This window comes from Syngnathus acus, chromosome 16 (assembly GCF_901709675.1).
Source record: "Syngnathus acus chromosome 16, fSynAcu1.2, whole genome shotgun sequence".
In the NCBI taxonomy this organism is placed as follows: domain Eukaryota; kingdom Metazoa; phylum Chordata; class Actinopteri; order Syngnathiformes; family Syngnathidae; genus Syngnathus; species Syngnathus acus.
In genome coordinates, this window is record NC_051101.1 from 11,960,416 (window position 1) to 11,981,077 (window position 20,662).

At 42.8% G+C, this 20,662-nt stretch overlaps 1 protein-coding gene across 4 annotated transcripts in view; it reads left to right on the plus strand.

Moving 5' to 3' along the window:
• kcnn3 (potassium intermediate/small conductance calcium-activated channel, subfamily N, member 3) overlaps positions 1-20,662 on the plus strand; it is a 40,597-nt gene that overhangs the window by 14,434 nt on the left and 5,501 nt on the right. For all 4 annotated transcript variants that reach the window (XM_037274259.1, XM_037274261.1, XM_037274262.1 and 1 more), the window contains 5 exons: positions 1,896-1,991; positions 11,442-11,738; positions 12,961-13,082; positions 14,403-14,544; positions 17,664-17,774. In XM_037274259.1, coding sequence (XP_037130154.1) covers positions 1,896-1,991; positions 11,442-11,738; positions 12,961-13,082; positions 14,403-14,544; positions 17,664-17,774 — 768 coding nt within the window. The remainder of the gene's footprint in view (positions 1-1,895; positions 1,992-11,441; positions 11,739-12,960; positions 13,083-14,402; positions 14,545-17,663; positions 17,775-20,662) is intronic.

Genomic DNA, 20,662 nt, shown 5'->3' on the forward strand with positions numbered 1-20,662 from the left:
AATAAACAAAATATTTTAAAAAAATTAATGGTAATAAAAATTGCTAACTATCTCTATTTTTTAAAAGTGAAAACGTTTTGAAATTTTGGAATTGACATGAATTCAACGCACAATTTGTCTTCGCGGGCCACCTAAAATGATGTGGCGGGCCGTATCTGGCCCGCGGGCCTCGACTTTGACACCAGTGCGCAAACACATCTAACGGTGCAACTCGGAGCTCGTGACATTAAACAAGACGAAAAGTTATTTAATTATCAAGCGCAAATATTTGGGATGACAAACGTGAGTTGCATGACATGATGATGCTGCGGTCACCTTTTTTCCTCCCCTTTTTCTTTTTTTTCTTTTTTTAATCTACTCTCGCCTTCAATCCCCCCAGAACTAATTAGAAGCCTTTAGAGAAGACTTTTATCAGTTATTGGATTGGACTGCCACTATCCCAAGTGGTTCCGCATTTCCCTGATAACGTGCACGCCCGTACCTGCAACTGGCCGTTAACAGCCGACGCAATCTCACGATGGTCTCCAGACGCCATTGTGAGCCTCCGCGTAGTTTTGTAGTGTGCAGTAGTTAAACTAATGAAGAGAAATAACAGTCATCCCGCAATGTGACCCTGGAGTGTGCTAAATCTCTCTGCAAGGGCTCGCGCAAAATCAACTTTTTGAGTCTGTGCTGACGTCGGGAAAACTGGTTTAGAACAATTTGATATTAAAAAAAACAACATGAAGATGTGATATCCACCTGTGTGTGTGAAGCCAGTGGGACTATTTCCTCATCACTTTAAATATGATTCCATATTAATGCTTTTAAGTCATGGCCACTCATTAGAAAGAATAAAAAAAGAGCTTGCACTTAAATCTTTAATGTCCACTTATTTTGTTATGGTTCACCGAATCTTACTGTAGTCCACCTGATGGAGCGAGAGAGAGGCATTCATGCTGTTGCTACGGCAACCGAACTTAAATGTGGCCGCTGTAGAAATTGAAGATTTTTTTTTGTTGTTTTTAAACATCCTCATCGTATTTATGTTTTTATTTCTAATCCCATTGAATTGGATGTCATGATACCCCGCTTCTGCCGAGGATGTTTTCTTGAGAGAGGAAATGGATTTGGCAGGAGCACTTGAAGAACACGACTGGAAAGCCAAAATGATGAGTAAAAAAAAAAAAAGAAGCAAAAATCATAATGATGCTTGATTGATGCTGCTGGGGAGAGATTATGTAATTCAACTTTTAATTTTTCTTTGACCTATCATAATGATTTAGAAAAATATTATAATAGTGATTTTTCCCCCTCATCCTTGCAGTTAATTTTTCAAGGTCCTCTTATGTATTTTTTAACAAGCACAAGTAATACATTAATCTGTATTCAAATGATTTTCGATGAATGTTTTGGTCTCATAGATTAGGCTTTAGCTAAAATATGAATTAATGTGAAAGCATTTCTTATCTCCTTCAGCTAGTACTTACTCAACATTGCAATTTCACAAAATGGAAAAAAAAAAGATCGTGGCAAAAACATAGTCTTAAACAAAATTACAATAATAATGCAATCTCTCTCTCTCTCTCTTTCTCTCTAATCTATCTATTTGCTGGAGTAGTGTGTGTGTGTGTGTCTGTGGGTGGGGTCAAAGAAGCCCCAGAAGTGCTATGAGTTGTATTGATCCAAAGTTCCCCGGTGCATTGATTATAAGCCCCTGTGAAAGAAGACGAGCAAAAGATTTAAAGCTCGGCGGGGGCAGCGCGCTATCGACAGGTGCAATACCTCGGCTCAACCTTTGAAAATCTGTTTGGTAAATGTCGACCTCGAGCAGGGAAACAAATCATCCCGGAAATGACCCGATATGTCAACGGGTGCATCATTGTGATGTTTGTTTTTGTGTCTTGTGCCCGCAGAGCTCCATGTATTCTCTGGCGCTGAAGTGTCTGATCAGCCTGTCTACCGTCATCCTGCTGGGCCTCATCATCGCCTATCACGCACGGGAGGTTCAGGTAAAATGGCTCACTCGTTCTGCGTCATTTAGCCGCTAGGTCCCCAAAAAGATTGTTCTCGAACACTCACTGGACATGACATTAGGTACACCTGTGAGTCGATGCTGCTGCTTTGGTTTTAATATATTTGTTTAACATCATTTAAGAATACATAATTAGTGGCCATTCGGAACCGGCTAATATGGATATTTTTTTATGCTGATACAGATTCTAATATTTAGCATGAAAAGATTAGCATCCGTATCATATCTTATAGTAAGCTACATGGTGGCCATTTTGTCTTTAATGTGGTTGCTACAGTGAGATTCATACAAATTTCCTCATCACAGGAAAAAGTTAGATGTGTCCAAAAAGATTTCTTGTGTTTTGACGTGCTAACGCTACAAGGCGTAAGCAAGCGATAGCTGAGCGTAGCCTTGCTGTGCAGCTGTTCCGACACAGGTCTATTCCCTTCCTAATGCATTCCATCCCTCAGGCGCCTTCCTGCAATCGGGGGCCCAGGTGTGTGTCCGCCTCACCAATTAATGCCATTAGCGGCCGTCACGGCGGCATCGACTACGACCACGTATGCCGTAGCTAGACCGCAACAATCGACCGCGTATGTGACTTTGTCGTTTTGGCTAATCCAACCTCAGCGTGCTCATTGGGCCCGCGGTTTCATCATTCATCGTACATCGACTATTTATGTGAGCCTTGCGGGGAGCCGGGAGTGCCCCCCAGACCAACTATTACTCCCCATCACAAACCGCAATCATCCATCAGGCCTCATGCTAGTTTAATACCGCTACTAGCTTACATTACGGAATTTATTGTCGGGCCACATCTATCGAATATTTTGGGATTGGGATATCGTACTGAAAAGTCGATTTGAATAATTGGGTATTCAGATTTTTTTTGTGTTTTTTTAGGTTGGCAATTTTCTTCTCTAGAAACACTAGTGGCAAATCTCTGCCCATAGATTTTGGTTTATGAGGGGTGGTCATGACCCACTATGGCCACCCCATAGCTCTGCCCTTGAGAGACAGTAAAACAAGTCAATTTTTTTCCACTGCACATCGTACATTTATGTATTTTTTTCTTCTTTGGTTTGTCGTGTGACTTTTTTCTCCTTGCTATCATGCAGAGGACAAATGGATGGATTGTTTGTTTGGCCTGAAAGTACACAAAATTATTCAACGCGGGGGGTACCTCGACTGGGTGTAGCGAAAAGGAAATAAAAAGCGGAAAGGGGCCGACAGGCTCTGTTGGGCGTGTACACACAATAAAAGGATACATTTTGGTTTTGCTTCCCCGTATGATTTCCATTTTCACCTTTTTGATCATTTTGTGCAAAGTTACTAGCTAGACAAAGTAGAAATAATAGTTGTACTAGGTTCATCTTGTTTTTTCCTTTTCAATTACTTCACTGGTTCTTCTATATCAAACAAATTTCTTAGGTTCATTTACCTGACATGTTTCGGCGGGTTCTTCCGCCTTCATCAGATGAAGGCGGAAGAACCCGCCGAAACATGTCAGGTAAATGAACCTAAGAAATTTGTTTGATATAGAAGAACCAGTGAAGTAAAGTAGAAATAAGATGAATTATTTGCTTGATTAATTACAATAAATTAGTTTAAAAAAGAAGCACTAAAATAAAAGTGATATTTTTTTCAAGGAAACCTGTAAGAACAATCTCATAATATTACACCATTTATTCTGAGAAAGATATAAAAAAAATTAAAAAATAATCTTATATTCTTGAAATAAAATGTCTTTTGTTCATTAAAAAATAGGACTTTCATTCGTAATAATTGGCCTTTTGTTCATTAAAAAATACTTTATTCATGCCGGGGTTATTGGATTTATGTGATGACATGTCACAGTGATATTAGAGCTTTTAATTGGCCCTCTGTTCAGGTAAGGAGAAGCGATGGGCTCTTTGAACATAACGCCATCCCATAATAGTAAAAAAAAAAAGAAAGTGTGCAGCATACGTCAACATGCTCGTTGTTTGCCTCTATACATGAACATTTGTTTTGAACATCAATACAAGGCAATATTTACATAACAAAGCGCTTTGTCCGGACGCTGAAGGTGCAGTCACATCGATTATACAGAGTAAACGTTTTGCTCGTTTGTTTGTTCCCTCACGTCATAAAACGACACCGCGTCACTGGAAAAAAAAAAAGAAAATAAAAGTGACACCTGACAGCCGTTTTGTGTTTACTTCCAGAATATCAAATTTTGCTTCGATTCTGCTGATTATTGTCGCTGCATGCAAAATGAAAAACATTTGTTCAGTCACGATGGACATCTCGCATCCTCGTCGGGGATGTAACAGGATATTACATTCCCGCACACACTTTATAGAGCGTTTCTGTTATAAGATTCCGTCGGCGTCTTAGCACCTTCCCTGGGTATCTTCCTTCTCTTTTTCTTTCCTTTCTTCTTCCTCCAGCTGTCTTTATCACATTACGTCTGCCTCTCTTGTCTTCCACTGGGACTCAATTCAATTTGCCCGTCGACTTCTTCCTCTGTTCTGGCTCAGCATCCAGCATCTCACCTATTCACCCCGACGTGCCCATCGCACCCTCGAAAAGCCCTTTTGTAACTTTTGGACTCTCATCTCGTAGAGGTTTTCACACGCCCTCGCTGATCAAATTCATTTAAAGGCTCGCTTTGCGTCTCTTCGGCATCTTCGCTAATCTGTCAGGGAGGCGGGACAGGCCCAGCCGTGCTCGGCATGAAAGCGCAATTCATCAGTAATCACAGCAGACTGCAAATCTCGGCTTGATTCCGTCTTGTCAAGGGAGGGAATTTAAGTTTTTACTGTGGAGGTTGTGAGTGGGGGGCGTCACTCCCCATTACAGACGAAAGTGATAGGAAATAGAGGCAAGATGGAGGCTGACCTGAGAAATTCTTCGGTTTGAACTGGAGCTATCATTCCTCATTTTGTGCCTTATCTCATCCCAGCCGTCGCTTTCTGTAGGCCTAAAAAGCAGGATCACAACAGACTTTCAATCGTTTTTAACAAAAATGAAGACGTGCTGAAACGGTTGCGTTCTTCTTTGCCGAACTTTAGTCTTTAACTAACTAAGCATGCCGCCATCTAGTGGTCGGAAGTGGTATCACAACAGGCGTACGAGCGTTTCCGTTTTATTGAAAATGATTCAATTTTAATTGGATGATTTTGTTTTTTAAATTGTGAAAAGAGCTTGGCAAGATGTAAGCTTAGCAACACAAGACCTGGAACGTTCTTATGACTCGCACGTATGTGACTTACGGGTTAATAACGCTCAGGAGAAGCCATTGAGGTCCACTGCACAGATTTTTCCCACTACTGCCACTTCTCCTCTCTTGTTATTCCTCCCTAAGACAAAAAGAATGTGCTTTCCCTCAACTTGACCTTTCCGCAAAGCGTAGTATTCCAAAGTGTTTATGTCGGCACTTATGGCTGTGTTAATTGCTCTGCAAGTGGCCATCAGACCTCGCTGCTTCTGGCTGACTTTGGGGGAAAAAAAAAAAGTGATGACATTTCTGTGCTGAATAATTTAATTTCCCACGTTTGGAAATAGATCGGCACCGTGTGTTGTGTTAAGAATATTTGGTAGATTTCTAAGAATTGATCAAGCATTCTGTTTTGGAAACCATAGGCTTGATATGAAAAGCATTAATTAAATATTCAGATGAATTAAAGATAAGACAACGTTTCCATCATGGAGTTAACATTAGCTACCTATAGATAATGCTTGCTAATTGTCGTTTACATATTCCATTTAACCTCATTAATCCCCGACATCTTATGTTCTCATCAGCATCTTGTCGTGTTAATTGAACTTGAAAAATACAACGCAGTGCAACTTCCGAAGTGGCGGACTATTTGTTCCATGATACTGCTTGAAGGAATTCCCAATGGGAAATCATGTGAAGTCGATTAATTCCTTTTATTAACCGTACACGCAATGTTCAAAATAGCATTTAAATGTTTTTAAATGTAATACAATCAAGTGTACAGTCATAAATAAATGAAACAAATCAAATTGTTTTGTCTCATCTTGTATTTCACCAGTGTCACAAATCGTCTCGCTAACTTGCCATCAAAGACCAAAAGAAAAGGCAATAATAAAACACAAATGATCTGACAGCCGACCGTAAAATACAGCGCCAACATCGGCCGTCTCCCTCAGGATGCGTAAAGGTGCCGTGATTGATTGGCTGTTATGTACAAAAACGTCAAACATTCGTCTGATTTAGCTCGGCCTGAAATATAATAGTGTTTGATCAAGGAAAAAACACCCCGAAGACAACAATTATTCCCACGGAGAACACTGTGAATGGTTATGTGGCTTGGGAGACGAATGAATGAGTCAAAAAAAAAAGACAGAAAATTGCACGATTGCAAAAGCTTGCACCATTCAGACATTTGATGTAGCCAGCGGCAAGTATTTGAAGTTTGGAGCTGTTTGAAGCTTCGTTTCTGTTCTGGGGTCCAACTTTCACTGCCATTTACTCCTCAGGAAATGTTTTAAGTTCCGTTTGTTGTCTGTTAGCCATCGTTAGCAATCATTTGCTATTGTTAGCAATCGTTAGGAATGAGGAATATGCAGAGGAAGGATTTGTATTTCCCTTTTTACGCATTTCTACTTATCTTGAGGCCATCATCGTTTGACATTTTAGGCTCACCAATTGACACGGGAGCAGCGTTGCAAAATCGCTTCAGGTAACGGAGCATCACAAACTTCCTCTCGAAACTTTTGAAGGACCTGAAGTCGGTACGGGTGTAGCTTGAACGCATTCCGAAGCCTTGGCTGAATGAAGCTTTTGTTGATGCTGAATTCCATGGCAGGCCGCCGGGTAGACGCTGCCTGTCTTTGTATGTTGGATGTTTTTATCGGTGATCGCGGCAGGCCTTTCGCCCTGCATTTGGTTTATCAAGGACAGATCCTGTTGAGAAAAAGTTGAATAGCATAAATGGTTCTTCAGTGTGACGGTTGTAAAGCTTTTAAAAATGCAGGCGGGGAGAGAAACATTTTATGCAACAATATATTTCCGTTTTCCCGCTGGAGCGTAACAGAAAATAGATGGGGATTAGTTCATGGTATCGGTACTCGCGACGTCGATCGACACCAATATCAGCCCACCCTATTGTGGCCATTTTATGATCAGAAACTAGAAATTATTAAATTTATTAATTTTACGTCATTTTAAGGAAAATTTCTATCTTGAGAAAAATACAAAAAACTATCCGTCATTTTTTTGAGGGAAATTTTCTGTATCAAAACTACTAGTGGTATCGGTGACCACTCAAGAATGATTGAATTCTGACTGGCGAGACTTCGGTTGCGTTCCGTCAGCTTCAGTCTTACGCGCCGGCAATAAAACCAGGCAAACAAATGCAATCAAACAGAAACAAGAGGTGCGTTTGTGTCTTGCAAGAGCGATATGCCTCCAGTCCATTAGCGCGCTTCCAGCATTGCTCAAGTGCGTCAATTCACTTACTTTGCCCGCATTTCACAAACGCTCCATTGATCAACAAGACACCAGCTTGGTTCGTCAAAATTAGCAAACGGAAAAGTACAGAGGGTCATCTTGCTATTTCATATCTGAATGGGCATTTAATGATGCTCAGCGCATTGGGAAAGAGCAGCGTTTGTTTTTTTTTGTCTCGTTGCCATTTATGGGCTCGGTGCAAATTAGCATTGAATGAAGGGAATTTCCCAACGCAAGACGTCTCTGGCGGAATCATCTTTACACCCGCTTGCTGTTTTTAGACCTTTCCTTTGTGAAATTCAGCACGTCGTTCAAGTGTGAACATTTTCCTTTGTCACCTCACCTCACTCCCCCGCTCCATGTTTACACTCTTGGCTGTGAACAAGTAAGGCTTGGGTGTTTGTCCTTGGAGGGATTAGGGGGGGGGGGGGGAGTCGCTGCAAAAGTCTTGGGACGCTCGGAACTTGAACCGTGAATCAAACTAGGCGTTGGACGCTGTCATGAAAAATGACAACTGAAGCCAGTCAACAATTTTATGCTGACAAGGCCAATAGGCAGGTGTCCCTATTTTTTTTTTTTAAATTCAATGTACAATTTCGAAACTAACCAAAAATTACGGGCGTGTGATCTACCTATTTATAAATGTGTTTGTTTTGCTCCTTTTTTGCCCGTTTGGGGGATTTCCAAGCTGTAGGATGCGAACACACTCCCCAGGGGTGCGATTGCGTGTTTGTGTGTGTCTTGTGCCTTCGCTAACTCCTTCGTTGATCAGACGAGTCTTCCCACCTTCCCTCCTTCGGGAAATACCGCCCTGCGACTAATTCACTCGCATTTTCTTCTTCTTCTTTTATACTTGCTAGACCATCTGGCCGGTCTGCGTAAAAAGTTCGCATCCCTTTGTGTGTATGTCGACCTGGCAGATTGTTTCCAGCGTTGCATCTGTTTCTGTGACGAGACGCGATTTAACCCGATTAGCTGTGTAGCCTAGCCGCAAGGCCTGGATGCGATTCAGGCAGAGATGGATGGACGAAGGGAGAAAAGGTGAAAGGTCAGCGGTGCGTCCAATGTGACACATTTGTTCTTCTTTTGTTTTTTCTGCGTTGCCCTCCTTCTGTCCGGCTCGCTTTTCATTTAGCGCTCAGGCCGTTGTACTCGACTGCCACATTTTGTTAAAGATAAAGCAAAGGGTTTTTGCTCAGTGTTCCCTTTTGGGTCTCTGTGTATACACACTAGCCCGAGCTTATCGAGTATTTGTTTTTGGCCACACGCGCACACACACACGTCTAAACATCGAAGCACCACCACTCACTTGCCTCCCGTTTTGGTCATGTAGGGGCAGTGGCACTCACTCACTCACATTGACAGATTACTTTCCTAATGGAATTTAATTATTTATCCCTTCCTCGTGGCGGTTTAGCCAGGAAAAGACCGACAGCAGCAGGAGGCAGCAGGGGAAAGACAGGACCGGAAGGTGGGAAGGGGGGGGGGGGGGAGTAGAAGAGAAAAGGGGGGGGGGGTGCTCATTTCCTTGTGGCGAAATCTGGACCACCTCACATTTTCTTTCGGTTCTCTTGTCAAGCAGGGAAAAAAAAAAAAGATGAATGGATAATGGCTGCCCAATTAAGATTTTACAACTCATCATGTCTCATTCTCAATTATAAAAAGTTAAGTGTGGAAAGTTGTTCAGTAGCACCGCTTGGAACGTGTGGAGAAAAATTCGCTATTGACACGAAATCACGGTATGACAATACGACAGAATATTTTTTTTTTCTCTGACTTTAGTGTGTTTTGTGCCGCAAAGTATTAGCACAAGAAAGCATATATCCATCAAATCATATTTCAGCTTCCTCACATGGCTCGACCTGTTGAATACTTTCAAAGACCTCAAGACATCACAAGAGTGTCTTACATCTTCTTGCAAGAAGAAGACGGGCTTATCTTACCTGCAGCCGCGGATATAGCCAAAGAAGTCTTTGATCGATCCACAGCGGATAAACTTAAGCCATCCGTCTGTCATCCAGATAATGCCAGATGATATCAATGATGATATAAAAAAAAATTTTAATTAATGCAAGCGCTCATTTTGCATAACAGGTGCAAATTTACCAACCAAAACATACCGTAGCAACTCCCATTAATTTAAATACAAGTAAGAAATCCTAATAACTCAACTCCACAAGGTCAGATCTTGACCAAACATCTCATGTGTGATAAAAGTCCTGCCCCGAAGAGATTCATGTGCCACTTTCCTTAATTACAGTGCCAACTGATGCTGACAGGAAAAGTCTAATGACAGATGCTCCGCATTAATCTCTTCCCTTAAGGAATTTTATTCCAAATGTTTTGACAAATAGGAAACTGTTCACCAGTGTCTTCATAAGAGACCAAATATATAAATGTCAAACCGTTTTCTTTCAATTTCCTTCCAAATTTGCCTTATTTTAAATGTGCGACATCCAGTTTGTGCCTCCCTCTCTCTGTATCTCTGACACACACACGCACACCTCCATCATTTTTCCGACATCTCCACAGCCTTTCTTCTCGCCTCGTCTCGAAACGTGTTTCTCCCTCCTTCTTTCCTTTTTGATTCCCTCTCTCCGCCGTCTTCCTGCTGCTCCCTCGCTCTCACTGGGGATCCTAATTAAGCTTGGCTGCTCTTTGATGTTGTCGCCGTGGAAACCGTCACCATGACGAGGCTAGGTCTGCACACGCGCACGCCCTCACTTGAGCGTACGCGCACACGTAATCGACGGTGGTTGATGGAGAAGCGGCGTTTGACCCTCGGCCGCCTCGATGGATTCCCCCATTGGCTCCAAATGAGTGCGTTTGCGCACATGTTAGCAGCATGCACACGTGTGTAGCCTGTTGGAAGACACATTTCCTGCTGAGCCATCTACCGCTTTAATGATGGCCGTGCATCCATAGGTGGTCTTGGCAGGAATTCGCCATTCATCATCTCACAGTCAGCAAAAAAAATCACGTTTGCATTTGTTTTCCTGAAGAGAAAAAGATGCTAAAGCTAAAAGCTAGATTAAAAAAATAAACAGGCTAAAGCTAATAAGCTAAAAGCTAGCTAAAAAAAAAACTAAAGACGCTAAAGCTAAAAAGCTAGCTAAAGAAAATAGTTAGCTAAACTGTTTATCATTAACCTTTTTGTTTACTTTTCAGGGATATAAGCCAAGTGCTTTAATAAAGAACAAAAAGCATATGCTTAGATGTTTTGCCACAGGGATGTCAATTCCCTCTCGCTTTGCATTTATTTTCATAACCGTTCTCATGTCGCCAAGAGTCTTCCGCTCTATAGCACGAGTGGGGAAGTCCTCCGAGAGCCATGCTACATTTATGAAATAATATTATGTAGTTATGTGTTTGTGTTAACAGAGACAAAATATCATTTTTTTTCACTCAATTTGAAACCAGAAATGCCTATAATTTTTACTCGTAGTCTGACTCATACTTCCGTCTGACTCGTAAAAAACAGTCTAATACTACCAGGTATTGTGGGGAAAAAAATATATTTTTTAACCCCCCAAATGATTAGCAGATGTGGCAAACTGCCACAGTATAGCGCCAACTACTGGCAAGGAAGACTTAACCCCCCCCCTCATTTTTCTGAAACCTTTCCTTGTAACGGCGCCCTTTCATAACACCATCAAGATTAGCACAGCAATTAGCAACAAAAAGGTCCAAATGCCGCAAGGGGGGAGTACAATTAGCCAAAACGGTCACGGCGATCCCTTCTCGGAGCGTACCGAGATAAGCAGCGCTTGTTGTTTTTGTACTTCATTTTTTATTTTTGCTAAGCAGCCCCAGCGCGAAATGACTCCGCAAGTGTGCGAGGCGAGACTTGTGTGTTGTGCTAATGAGGCCTCAGCCAGGCTGAATAGACGCCGATCAAGAGCCGTTTAGCACGCGTTGCCTTCACTCATCACATCCATCACGTGTACTGATAAGTGGACTCCTCTCCTCGCATCTCCGCAGCTGTTTGTCATCGACAACGGGGCGGACGACTGGCGAATCGCCATGACGATGGAGAGGGTTCTGCTCATCGCTCTGGAGCTGCTGGTGTCGGCCGTGCACCCGGTGCCCGGCGACTTCAAGTTCCAGTGGCGGGCGCGGCTGGCCTTCACGTTCGTGCCGTCGCAGGCCGAGGCTGACCTGGACATGGTGCTGAGCGTGCCCATGTTCCTGCGCCTCTACCTCATTGCCAGGGTCATGCTCCTGCACAGCAAACTCTTCACCGACGCCTCCTCGAGGAGTATAGGGGCACTCAATAAGGTCAGATATGAATAATATATATTTTTAGAATCACAGGATGTCAAGATTTAAAAAAACATGCAACTAGTACGTGCTCACCACTTTTTCACCTGCGAGAAAATGATAAGGTCAAAAAGCTCAGAAGCTCAAATGAGATCGGTGTGCTCCTCCATCCAGCCAATCACATGTCTCTCTTTTGCACCAGAGACCTAAGCTGCTTGGAATCCCTCATAACACAATATGAAACGAGAGCTTGAGATGGGAGCGAGATATTACATGCGGCTCAAATGGGCCATGAAAAGAAAAAATCGAAGTAGCGGCAAGACGTGTCTGAGCCGTGCAGTAAACGATCAGTGTTGGATATTAATGACGGTAAATGATGATTACAATGTTTCGAACGAGGCAGTATGTTGTGGAGAAATTCAGTTTTCTTTGGTTTTTCTCTAGTGAAGTGAAAAATAGGTGAGGCTGCAATTTAAATTAATGTGTTAATAACGTTGAGATGAACCCAATTGCCAGAGGAGTATCATCTGAAAATGAGTCAATTAACCAAACTACTTTTTAAGGGAAATAATCTGTAAATGGGTTAAGTTAGTTTTTCAAAGTAACTATGGCAACACATTCCACTTCACATGAGTTATTTTTTGCAGAAGATAAAGAATACATGCCTGTAAGTATTGTCTGTCTTCATGAGTTGCTGCACAATTTGTGTTCAAATATTTGTTGCTTAAAGAAGCTAGCTACGTTAAGTTTTTTTTTTTTTTTTTTTTAAACGACACAATTTGCAATTCTCTTCGTTTTAGTGCTCCCTTGACTGTAAACATTTTTGTATAATGTCTGCTTTTCTCTTACAGCTCTGTTGCAGAAAATAATCACGTCTTTACTAACAAATAAACAAACCAAGATATAAAGCAAACATGTGGAGATAAATTATAGCAAAAATAAAGACTCAGCCAGCTCAATTTTTTCCCCCCCCCTCGTATCTCCAAGCAAAATGACTGCATTGTTCACAAGGTCACTCCAAGACACTCCAAGTCATACCCTTAAAGCAAATTCATCCATGCCAGCTGCCAAGAAGGACAAAGGCTGCAAGCTGTACATGTCACATTCGATTCATGACACATAGAAATGTAACTGGAGCTTGTACGTGGCCGCTTTTCAACTAAAACAACTTCAAAGTGACCAATATATTTTGCACAATATTGTGCAGTTGTAGTAACAAGCGTGTGGGGATGTGTTGCAGGTGCATTTTAACACGCGCTTTGTAATGAAAACGCTCATGACCATCTGCCCCGGGACGGTGCTCCTGGTCTTCAGCATCTCTCTGTGGATCATCGCCGCCTGGACTGTGCGAGTCTGTGAGAGGTCAGTACTAACATGCGTGTGTGTGTGTCGTCAGAGTATGTCGGTTGCATCTGATTGGAAGAAAAAAAATGAAATACAAACACAATGCCTCCCACCTTTGTTGATGAACAAGACTAACATTTTCAATATTACATTCAATATTTTTTTATTAGTATTTTTATTATTATTATGTATTTAATTATAAATGTGCATGTATATATTATGTACATATATAAATATATGTATATATAAGTATGTATGTATATTCTCTCATAGTATTGGCAATTTATTATTTGTATTTTAGCTTGTTTCCTGTGCCGTTGTTTGCTTCAGACAGCATAATATAGATCTTCACAGCCAAGCTGATAATGTCATGGGAGGAGAACGTTGGTGAGGGGGTGGTTATTATGTAAATGAGCTGCACTGCTCCACAGAGGCAGTTATGGGCCCAAGGCAAACTCGGTCATGGGGCCTCGCCACATCTGTGTGCTGGAAACATTTTTAATGTTCATGGCCGTCACCAAAGTCTGAGTTAGGTCAAACCCTATAACGCCATTAAACAACATTAAATATACTTTCAACTGATTTAATTATGACATTCTCACCATTAAAAAAAGATTTAACCTGCGTTAGTTTTGACCAAGTTTTTTTTTTTTTTTTGCAAACCTCTTCCATTCAGAATCAAGTCTGAGAAGATGGAATAGTCCATTGCATGAGTACAGGCGGGCGATCATGATAGATTTTGCATCAATGATCGATGATCCGATTTTTTTTGCAGCCTTGCCACTGCATCATTTTAACTTGTCGTAGGGCAAAAACAAAGCAATACAGAGAATTATTCATGGCTTAATAAGCTTATTTAAATGCATAAATGCCCTGCTGCTGGGAAGTCCTCTTTTGGGTAGCATCCAACTATAAGCCCAACTAATGAAGGGGACAAAAGAGGGTTCCAATCTGCGAGCGAGGCGACACTTTGGCGACCAGGTCGCAAACGCACTCGAGCAAACATTCCAAGCTGTCGTCGACTGTTTTCCGATGAATATTTTTGACAAGACAACATCGTGTCCGATTTGCGCCGGCTCGGTTGCTACGGTAACAGTGTTGGGAGTGTATGTGAGCGTGTGTTTGTGTAGAGAACGCTCATTGGAGCTAAATGAGCCGTGGCTCGACATTGTATTTCATTTCGGGCACTCGTGCCGGGTTTAATCCGATACTTTTTTATCTCGGAGTTCTCCCAGACGCATTTATATTTATTTGCATTGTTATGCATTCATTAACCGGAGTAGTACGCTGTCAAATAAATAAACAACCTCCCCCCCCAAATATGGATGTGATGTGCAGGTACCATGACTCACAAGATGTGACCAGCAACTTCCTGGGAGCCATGTGGCTGATCTCCATCACGTTCCTGTCCATCGGCTACGGAGACATGGTCCCTCATACTTATTGTGGCAAAGGAGTTTGTCTGCTCACTGGAATCATGGTGGGTACAATGCCAAACTGTACTCGTAAAAATGCTCCGATACTACAGCACTGATACCACTTGACCAAAATTATAATGTTCACTGGCGTAGAGTCATAAGATCTGTTTCTGAAGCTTAGTTGAAATGGTTTTTAAATTTAGGTTTAATCTACGCATCGCCCCCTGGAGGCCGTGACGCACACAACAAAAACAGCGCAGTGTGCTCTCTCCGTCCCTTCGGCCCTGTCCTTGCCTCGTTCAAAAGGTCAACAGATTACAGCGCACTTTGTCCCCTCGCCTGACAAATTCTGCTGTTCGTGTAGCACAGAACCGCCACCGCCGTCCCCCCCCCTCGTCGCCGCCCCCGAGCACCCTCTCGAATTAGCCTGCTCCTGCGTGTTTGTTCGTAGGTGCACAAACAAGAGCGAGCCCATTAATGTCCTCATTGCATAATGAAGGTCCCACCTTTCCAGGGTGTCACATCCTCCCACTCGCTGCTCCTCTCTCTCTCTCTCTCTCTCTCTATCTCTCTCTCTCTCTCTCTCTCTCTCTCTCCCTCTTCTCTCTCTCTCTCTCTCTCTCTCTCTCTCTCTCTCTCTCTCTCTCTCTCTCTCTCTCTCTCTCGCTCGCTCGTTCTCCCGTCCTATCTTTTCCTATTTATCACATTTCACTTCCCTGGCTGTCCATCTACTCCTCCTCATTGTGACTGCGCTGGGCTCCATGTTTATTTCTACCCAGCGTTTGTCTCTCAGTGTCCCTTTTCAACACTGTGAGGATTTTTAAAAATCTGTCCTCCAAAAAGAAATTGTTTTGAATGATTCCGCAAGGTCAGGAAAAGGGATGAAGATTGAAATGAAGCATGCAACCTCTGATTGCTTCCCTCAAAGGACATTTTTTTTCCACATGGAGACTAATCGAAAGACACGGCACAGTGGGTGCGCGCTTCAATTGGGAATGATGCATTTTTTAATATCTTAGCTAATCGTATTAGCGTTCTGAATGACATTTAGTTCTCCAAGCCCGTCAGCTGTCGTTCACAGGAGCACTTTTTTTTTTTTTTTTTTTTTTACAGAAATGCAAATTCTTTCAAATCCATTTACTTCCAAGTAATTGTAGCCACTTGGTTATACTTTGGGATTTGCAGAGAGAAATTGTTAAGCACGAGCTATTATTATTTATAAAGAAGACAATTCAGGCTAAGTATAGTGAAATGAATTTTTTTTTCCAACGCTTATTTTATCATGATCCCCTTATATACACCAAAGAAAAGTATCAACTTTAGTTTTTTGCCAAACTTCTTTCGTGTAGTACACTGATTAAAACAATGCAATTAAATCAGCAGGGAGCTTTTGTCAATTAAAACTGAATCTTATTAGCTTGGCAAAGGCTAAACGTTTGATAGCGCTCTTGAGTTGATTGAGCAAACTGTGCAACAGTCACAAAACAAGAATTGAGACTCCCATGCTGGCCTGCATCCTCCACACAGCACTGACACACACACACACACACACAGCACGCGCTCTCCTCCCCTGTCGCACACAAAAACCCTCATCAGACTTTGCCGAGTGGTTTATTTTCACTGCTCATCAGAGGAGGAGCGTTGGAGTGCGCCAGGGAAAATGGCGTTCGGAGGTGAAGCCCTCGCTATGTAAAACAGGTTACACTTTGGGTGACAGGTTAAGGGAAGAAAAATGGATTCCTTTGAATTATTGCAATGAGTCTGGACGGAGACTAGTCTCGCGCTCATTACTATGGCAACTGGGAGAAGATGATGGACTGCAAAAGTGGACTTGTCCAAAGTGCGCTGCATTTAAAACTAGGGTCAGGGTTTCAAACTAGGGTTAGGGTTTCAAACTAGGGTTTAAAAATAGGGTTAGGGTTTCAAACTAGGTTTTCAAAAATATGAAAAAATAAAAAGAAATGATTATGAAGATATTTCAAAAAAACAAAGTCGTGTCACTCAAGAAACTTCGGCTTTAATGATGAAAATTCAACACACATATACAAATGTAGCTGATCCTCACAGCCCGGCAAAAATGATCCGATTGACTCCTTGCGGCGTGTAATTGTGGCGCAGTGGCACAGATGGTAATTCCCCGTCCCCTGACAGCGAGGTGGATGGCTGTGCCGCGAGCGAGCGAGGGAAAACACTCCCAAACAAATCACAGCGGTTCGCTTCACGTCAGTCCGACGACGGAGATTGGATAGGGAAACCCCATCGGAATCCAACAAGACTCCCACACACTCAGACTCAAACGCACGCCGACAACAACAAGTCTGCATCGAGCAATCGTGCTGATTCGGACCACGGGGCGCAATTGCTTCATGTTGCGCTGCGGCGGCTGCTGTATAAAGTTTACGAAGGCTTTGTCGCTTTCCATCGGCTTACATCATGTTTTATTCATGTGGATGAGTGTAGCGACACGTCCACAAAAGTCGGTTGCGTTTGACTGAACTTGGGCAAAGTTATTTTTGGGAGCAAACGTCTTCTCGGCGTGCTTAGTCCATGCCTCTTTTCTTCTCGTGTTGCAAAGAAGGACGAGGCGCCCGTACATTTTCATTAAACGCGCTTAATCTTAATTCGTTGCTTATCAAGAGATATGTGACCTCATTAACATTGCCTTCCTTTGCCGCCGTCATCCACTTCCTCCAGGATTCATCCTGCCTTTGCCATTTGTATGCACTCGTAGCGCTTCACGCTCTTTATCTTTGCCCCCCTTTGCTTTCACGTCCCCCCCCCATCCCTACTGAAAACAATATCTAATCTGAAGGTTTGTTCCTGCTCAAGCGCCTCCCGTCGGCCGCCGTCTGACTGACACGGCGTAATTAAGATGGGGCGGTGTCTCCATGAAATGACATTATGAAGCGTCAGTCTCCGATGCTTTTTCCAGCGCGCGTTGTCTGTCACATATTTGAGGAATATGGACGGTCGGATCATAGAGCAGATGGATTGGAAGTTAAAATAGACTTGGCTTGCCTGTCGACATGAAGCATTGCGGAGATGGAACGGAACTCCCCGACCTAATTCAGTTTCCTCTCTCCCATCACTTCTGTCTTGCTCATGTTTGTGTTCCCCTCGGGGTCTCAAATTCAAATTAGCAACTGACACAGTGTTATGCCCCCCCCAAAATGTCTTGCAGGGTGCCGGTTGCACGGCTCTGGTGGTTGCCGTGGTAGCCAGGAAGCTGGAGCTGACCAAGGCCGAGAAACACGTCCACAACTTCATGATGGACACGCAGCTCACCAAGAGGGTACGTAAAAAAACGTCTCATTGTGTTTCTTTCATAGAATCCGAGACGTGGAAAAAAAAATTGTTTCATTGTCTTTGTGAATAAGTGCAGACCTTCACATAGTATGGATGGTACACTAAAAGCAGCAATATTAGACATCATTTGAAAGTAATGTCAATTCCGGAAGTCGTCTGTGACTCAAATGGACCGTTGCCATCTTAGCCGAGCGAGTGTGAATCGTATCGGTCGGTGAATTCTTCCCTGAGTGATTCTAAGCGTTTGCTCCACACGGGAATAGCCTGGCATCCGTTTCTCCAAGTTAACGACTAATGTTGAGTCAAGCCACATGAGCGCATACGCGTCCCCCCCCATTATCCTAACGGACTGCACACATAAAAGTAATGAGAGGAGGGGAGGGGCTGAGTAAATGTGTCGAGTAGGCTAAAAGTTGCCGACTGTGGGATGGGCACTTGGAGATCGCTTTCCAACCCACGATGTGTGCACAGAAGTGTTGGATTTTTCAAGCTTTAAAAAGAAAAAAGAAAAAAAAATGGCGTTATCAGTTTTCAGGTGAAAAAAAAAAAAGGTGCCATTGGGGGGGATTGACGGCTTGTCCTTTTGCTGCGCCTCCTTTGCCCTCGGTAACAACACGCGACAGCGCTGTGTTATTTTACAGAGTGGAAGCAATAAAAGGTTATCTTCTCGGAATTTGCCTCACCAAATGTCTGACTGTCTTTCCATCACTGAGCTTTTTTTCCCCTCCGCCGCCTCGCTTCGGCAAGTGTGACATTTGTCTCTTTTACTGTAAAATCCCGTCCTTCCTTTTCAGTGTGATATCTTCTGTTCTTCGCTTTTCTCCCCCTTGCCATTTGGCTTCCCTTTTCTTGCTCTCCGGGCCCTTTTCAATTTTTCATGCAATTGAAAGACCCATGTTTTAAAAATAGCGGATGGTATCAAATATGTACGTTACGGCAGGGGGGGGGGGTGATCAATGACTCGATGGACTCAAAAGCGGATGAGACGTTCGCCAAGTTGTCCAACGCTTTTGACAATTTGGAAAGTTTTTGTTTCAATTCTCATTAAATAAATTTTTTCATATTTCTTGAATAAATGCAAGTTTTTTTTTAATGAGCTCTCAGCAGCTTCTGTCATCTGCTGCTGGAGATCAAACAGTGAGCAGACAAAAAAAAAAAAATCCACCCAGAGCCATTTGTAATACATTTGAAGCATCTCTGGGCTTTTTAAGAAATACAAATACTTGCTTTTCTGGCTGGGTTGTAATGACAACCTGATTCCCATTGACCTCTCAAGTATTTTGTTTGCATATTGATTATTATTGATTATTTTATTGTGATCTCAATTAACACACTCCAGGAGTGTTATGTCAAGTGCCGCGGGTGTTGGGTGTGCTGACATTTCCTCGAAAGAGTCTTTCCGGGTTTACGCGGCGCTAATTGTCTCCTGCCCTCGATTACTGAGCGACTAATGATTGAAGCTGTTGTATGCGCATTGATTTACATTTCTCCGTCATATAGGCGCAACACCAGAGCACAATCACTCAAGGCTATGATGATGATGAATAATGCAACAATAGACTCCCCCTGACATCCTGTCCATCTTGCGCACGTCGCACATGCACTCCGGGAATTACACCTTGCAATCTCCTTTGGCGGCGCGGTGTTCCCTTTTTAATGGATGAACACGAATGGATAGCCAATTAGCGGACACCGTGTCCCGTCAACCATAGTCGCTGGGGGGATGTGTGTCTTGTGGGGGGAAAAAAAAAAAATCTTTTCTTACTCCATAAAGCATTGTGAGGATGCTCTGTGCAGGAATTTAGCATAACACTCATTTGAGGGAAGCCTTTGTTTAATGGTGCCGAGAAAGCAAATTACTACTCTGAGCTTGAACACACCGCGGAGATACTCATGGGCATGTATTATTGAGGAGCTGCCATCGTGATCACGGGGGATTGCCCGAAGCAATTGGGAGTCAATATGGCAGCTGTCTTGGAAGATGATTACAAAAAGTAGTTGGACCATTCTTTACTGTAATTACTGTAAAAATGGTCTCCGATCAACTGCAACTCATGGTGACATCACGAGAAGCGCTAATGCGCGCTGAGGCGTAGTCAGCGCTAACGCTCAGAGCACATTTTTATTCAGTGGAGTGTAATTGGATTTAAGATCTTAATTGATAATAGTTAACGTGAGGTTTTAATTGCTCATGCGAGATTTTAAGACTAGCATCAAAGGTTCTCGTCTCTCTGCTTGCTGATGATGGCGGCGAGCTAAGCTAGCACAGTTTCCTCAACTATCCCAATTAAAAGCACCAGCGAGGCACAACTGTCTGCATTCAAAGAAAAATGCGAGTCATAATGTTCTTTTCAGGCAAAATTTGGCTGCTAGCATAAAACGCCGACGAATTCGTTGCCATTGGAGAGCAAATATGCCGCGATACAATCGCGGTTTACACCATTAGCCAAATGGGAGCAGGCCATTCCCCTGAGATAGCAGCTGGCTTCCACTCCAAAAGAAAACAACAGCACACATTTGAGGCCCAACACCTCCCTCCTGTCCTGGAGGTGATCGGGAAACTAACTTTTTAATTGCCTGTATGTACAAACCAAGTCTCAAGAGTGGCCACCCACCAATCGAGTGTGAAATTAGGCGGCTATTTTGTTTCCCCCCATAAGCTACAGATAATATCCGTAAACAATACATCTTTTTTTTTTTTTAGCCTGTGTGGACATCAAGATTTTTTTTTTTACCTCTTTGGTGTCAATGCGACTTGAAAGGTCTCTTTGTTTACGTTTTTGTCCTCTTCACCTCATTCGACACTCCCTCACGCAGGTCATTATGGCGGAAAGGGCCAAGTCCGCCATAGTGGTAGTGATGAGCGATTGATTA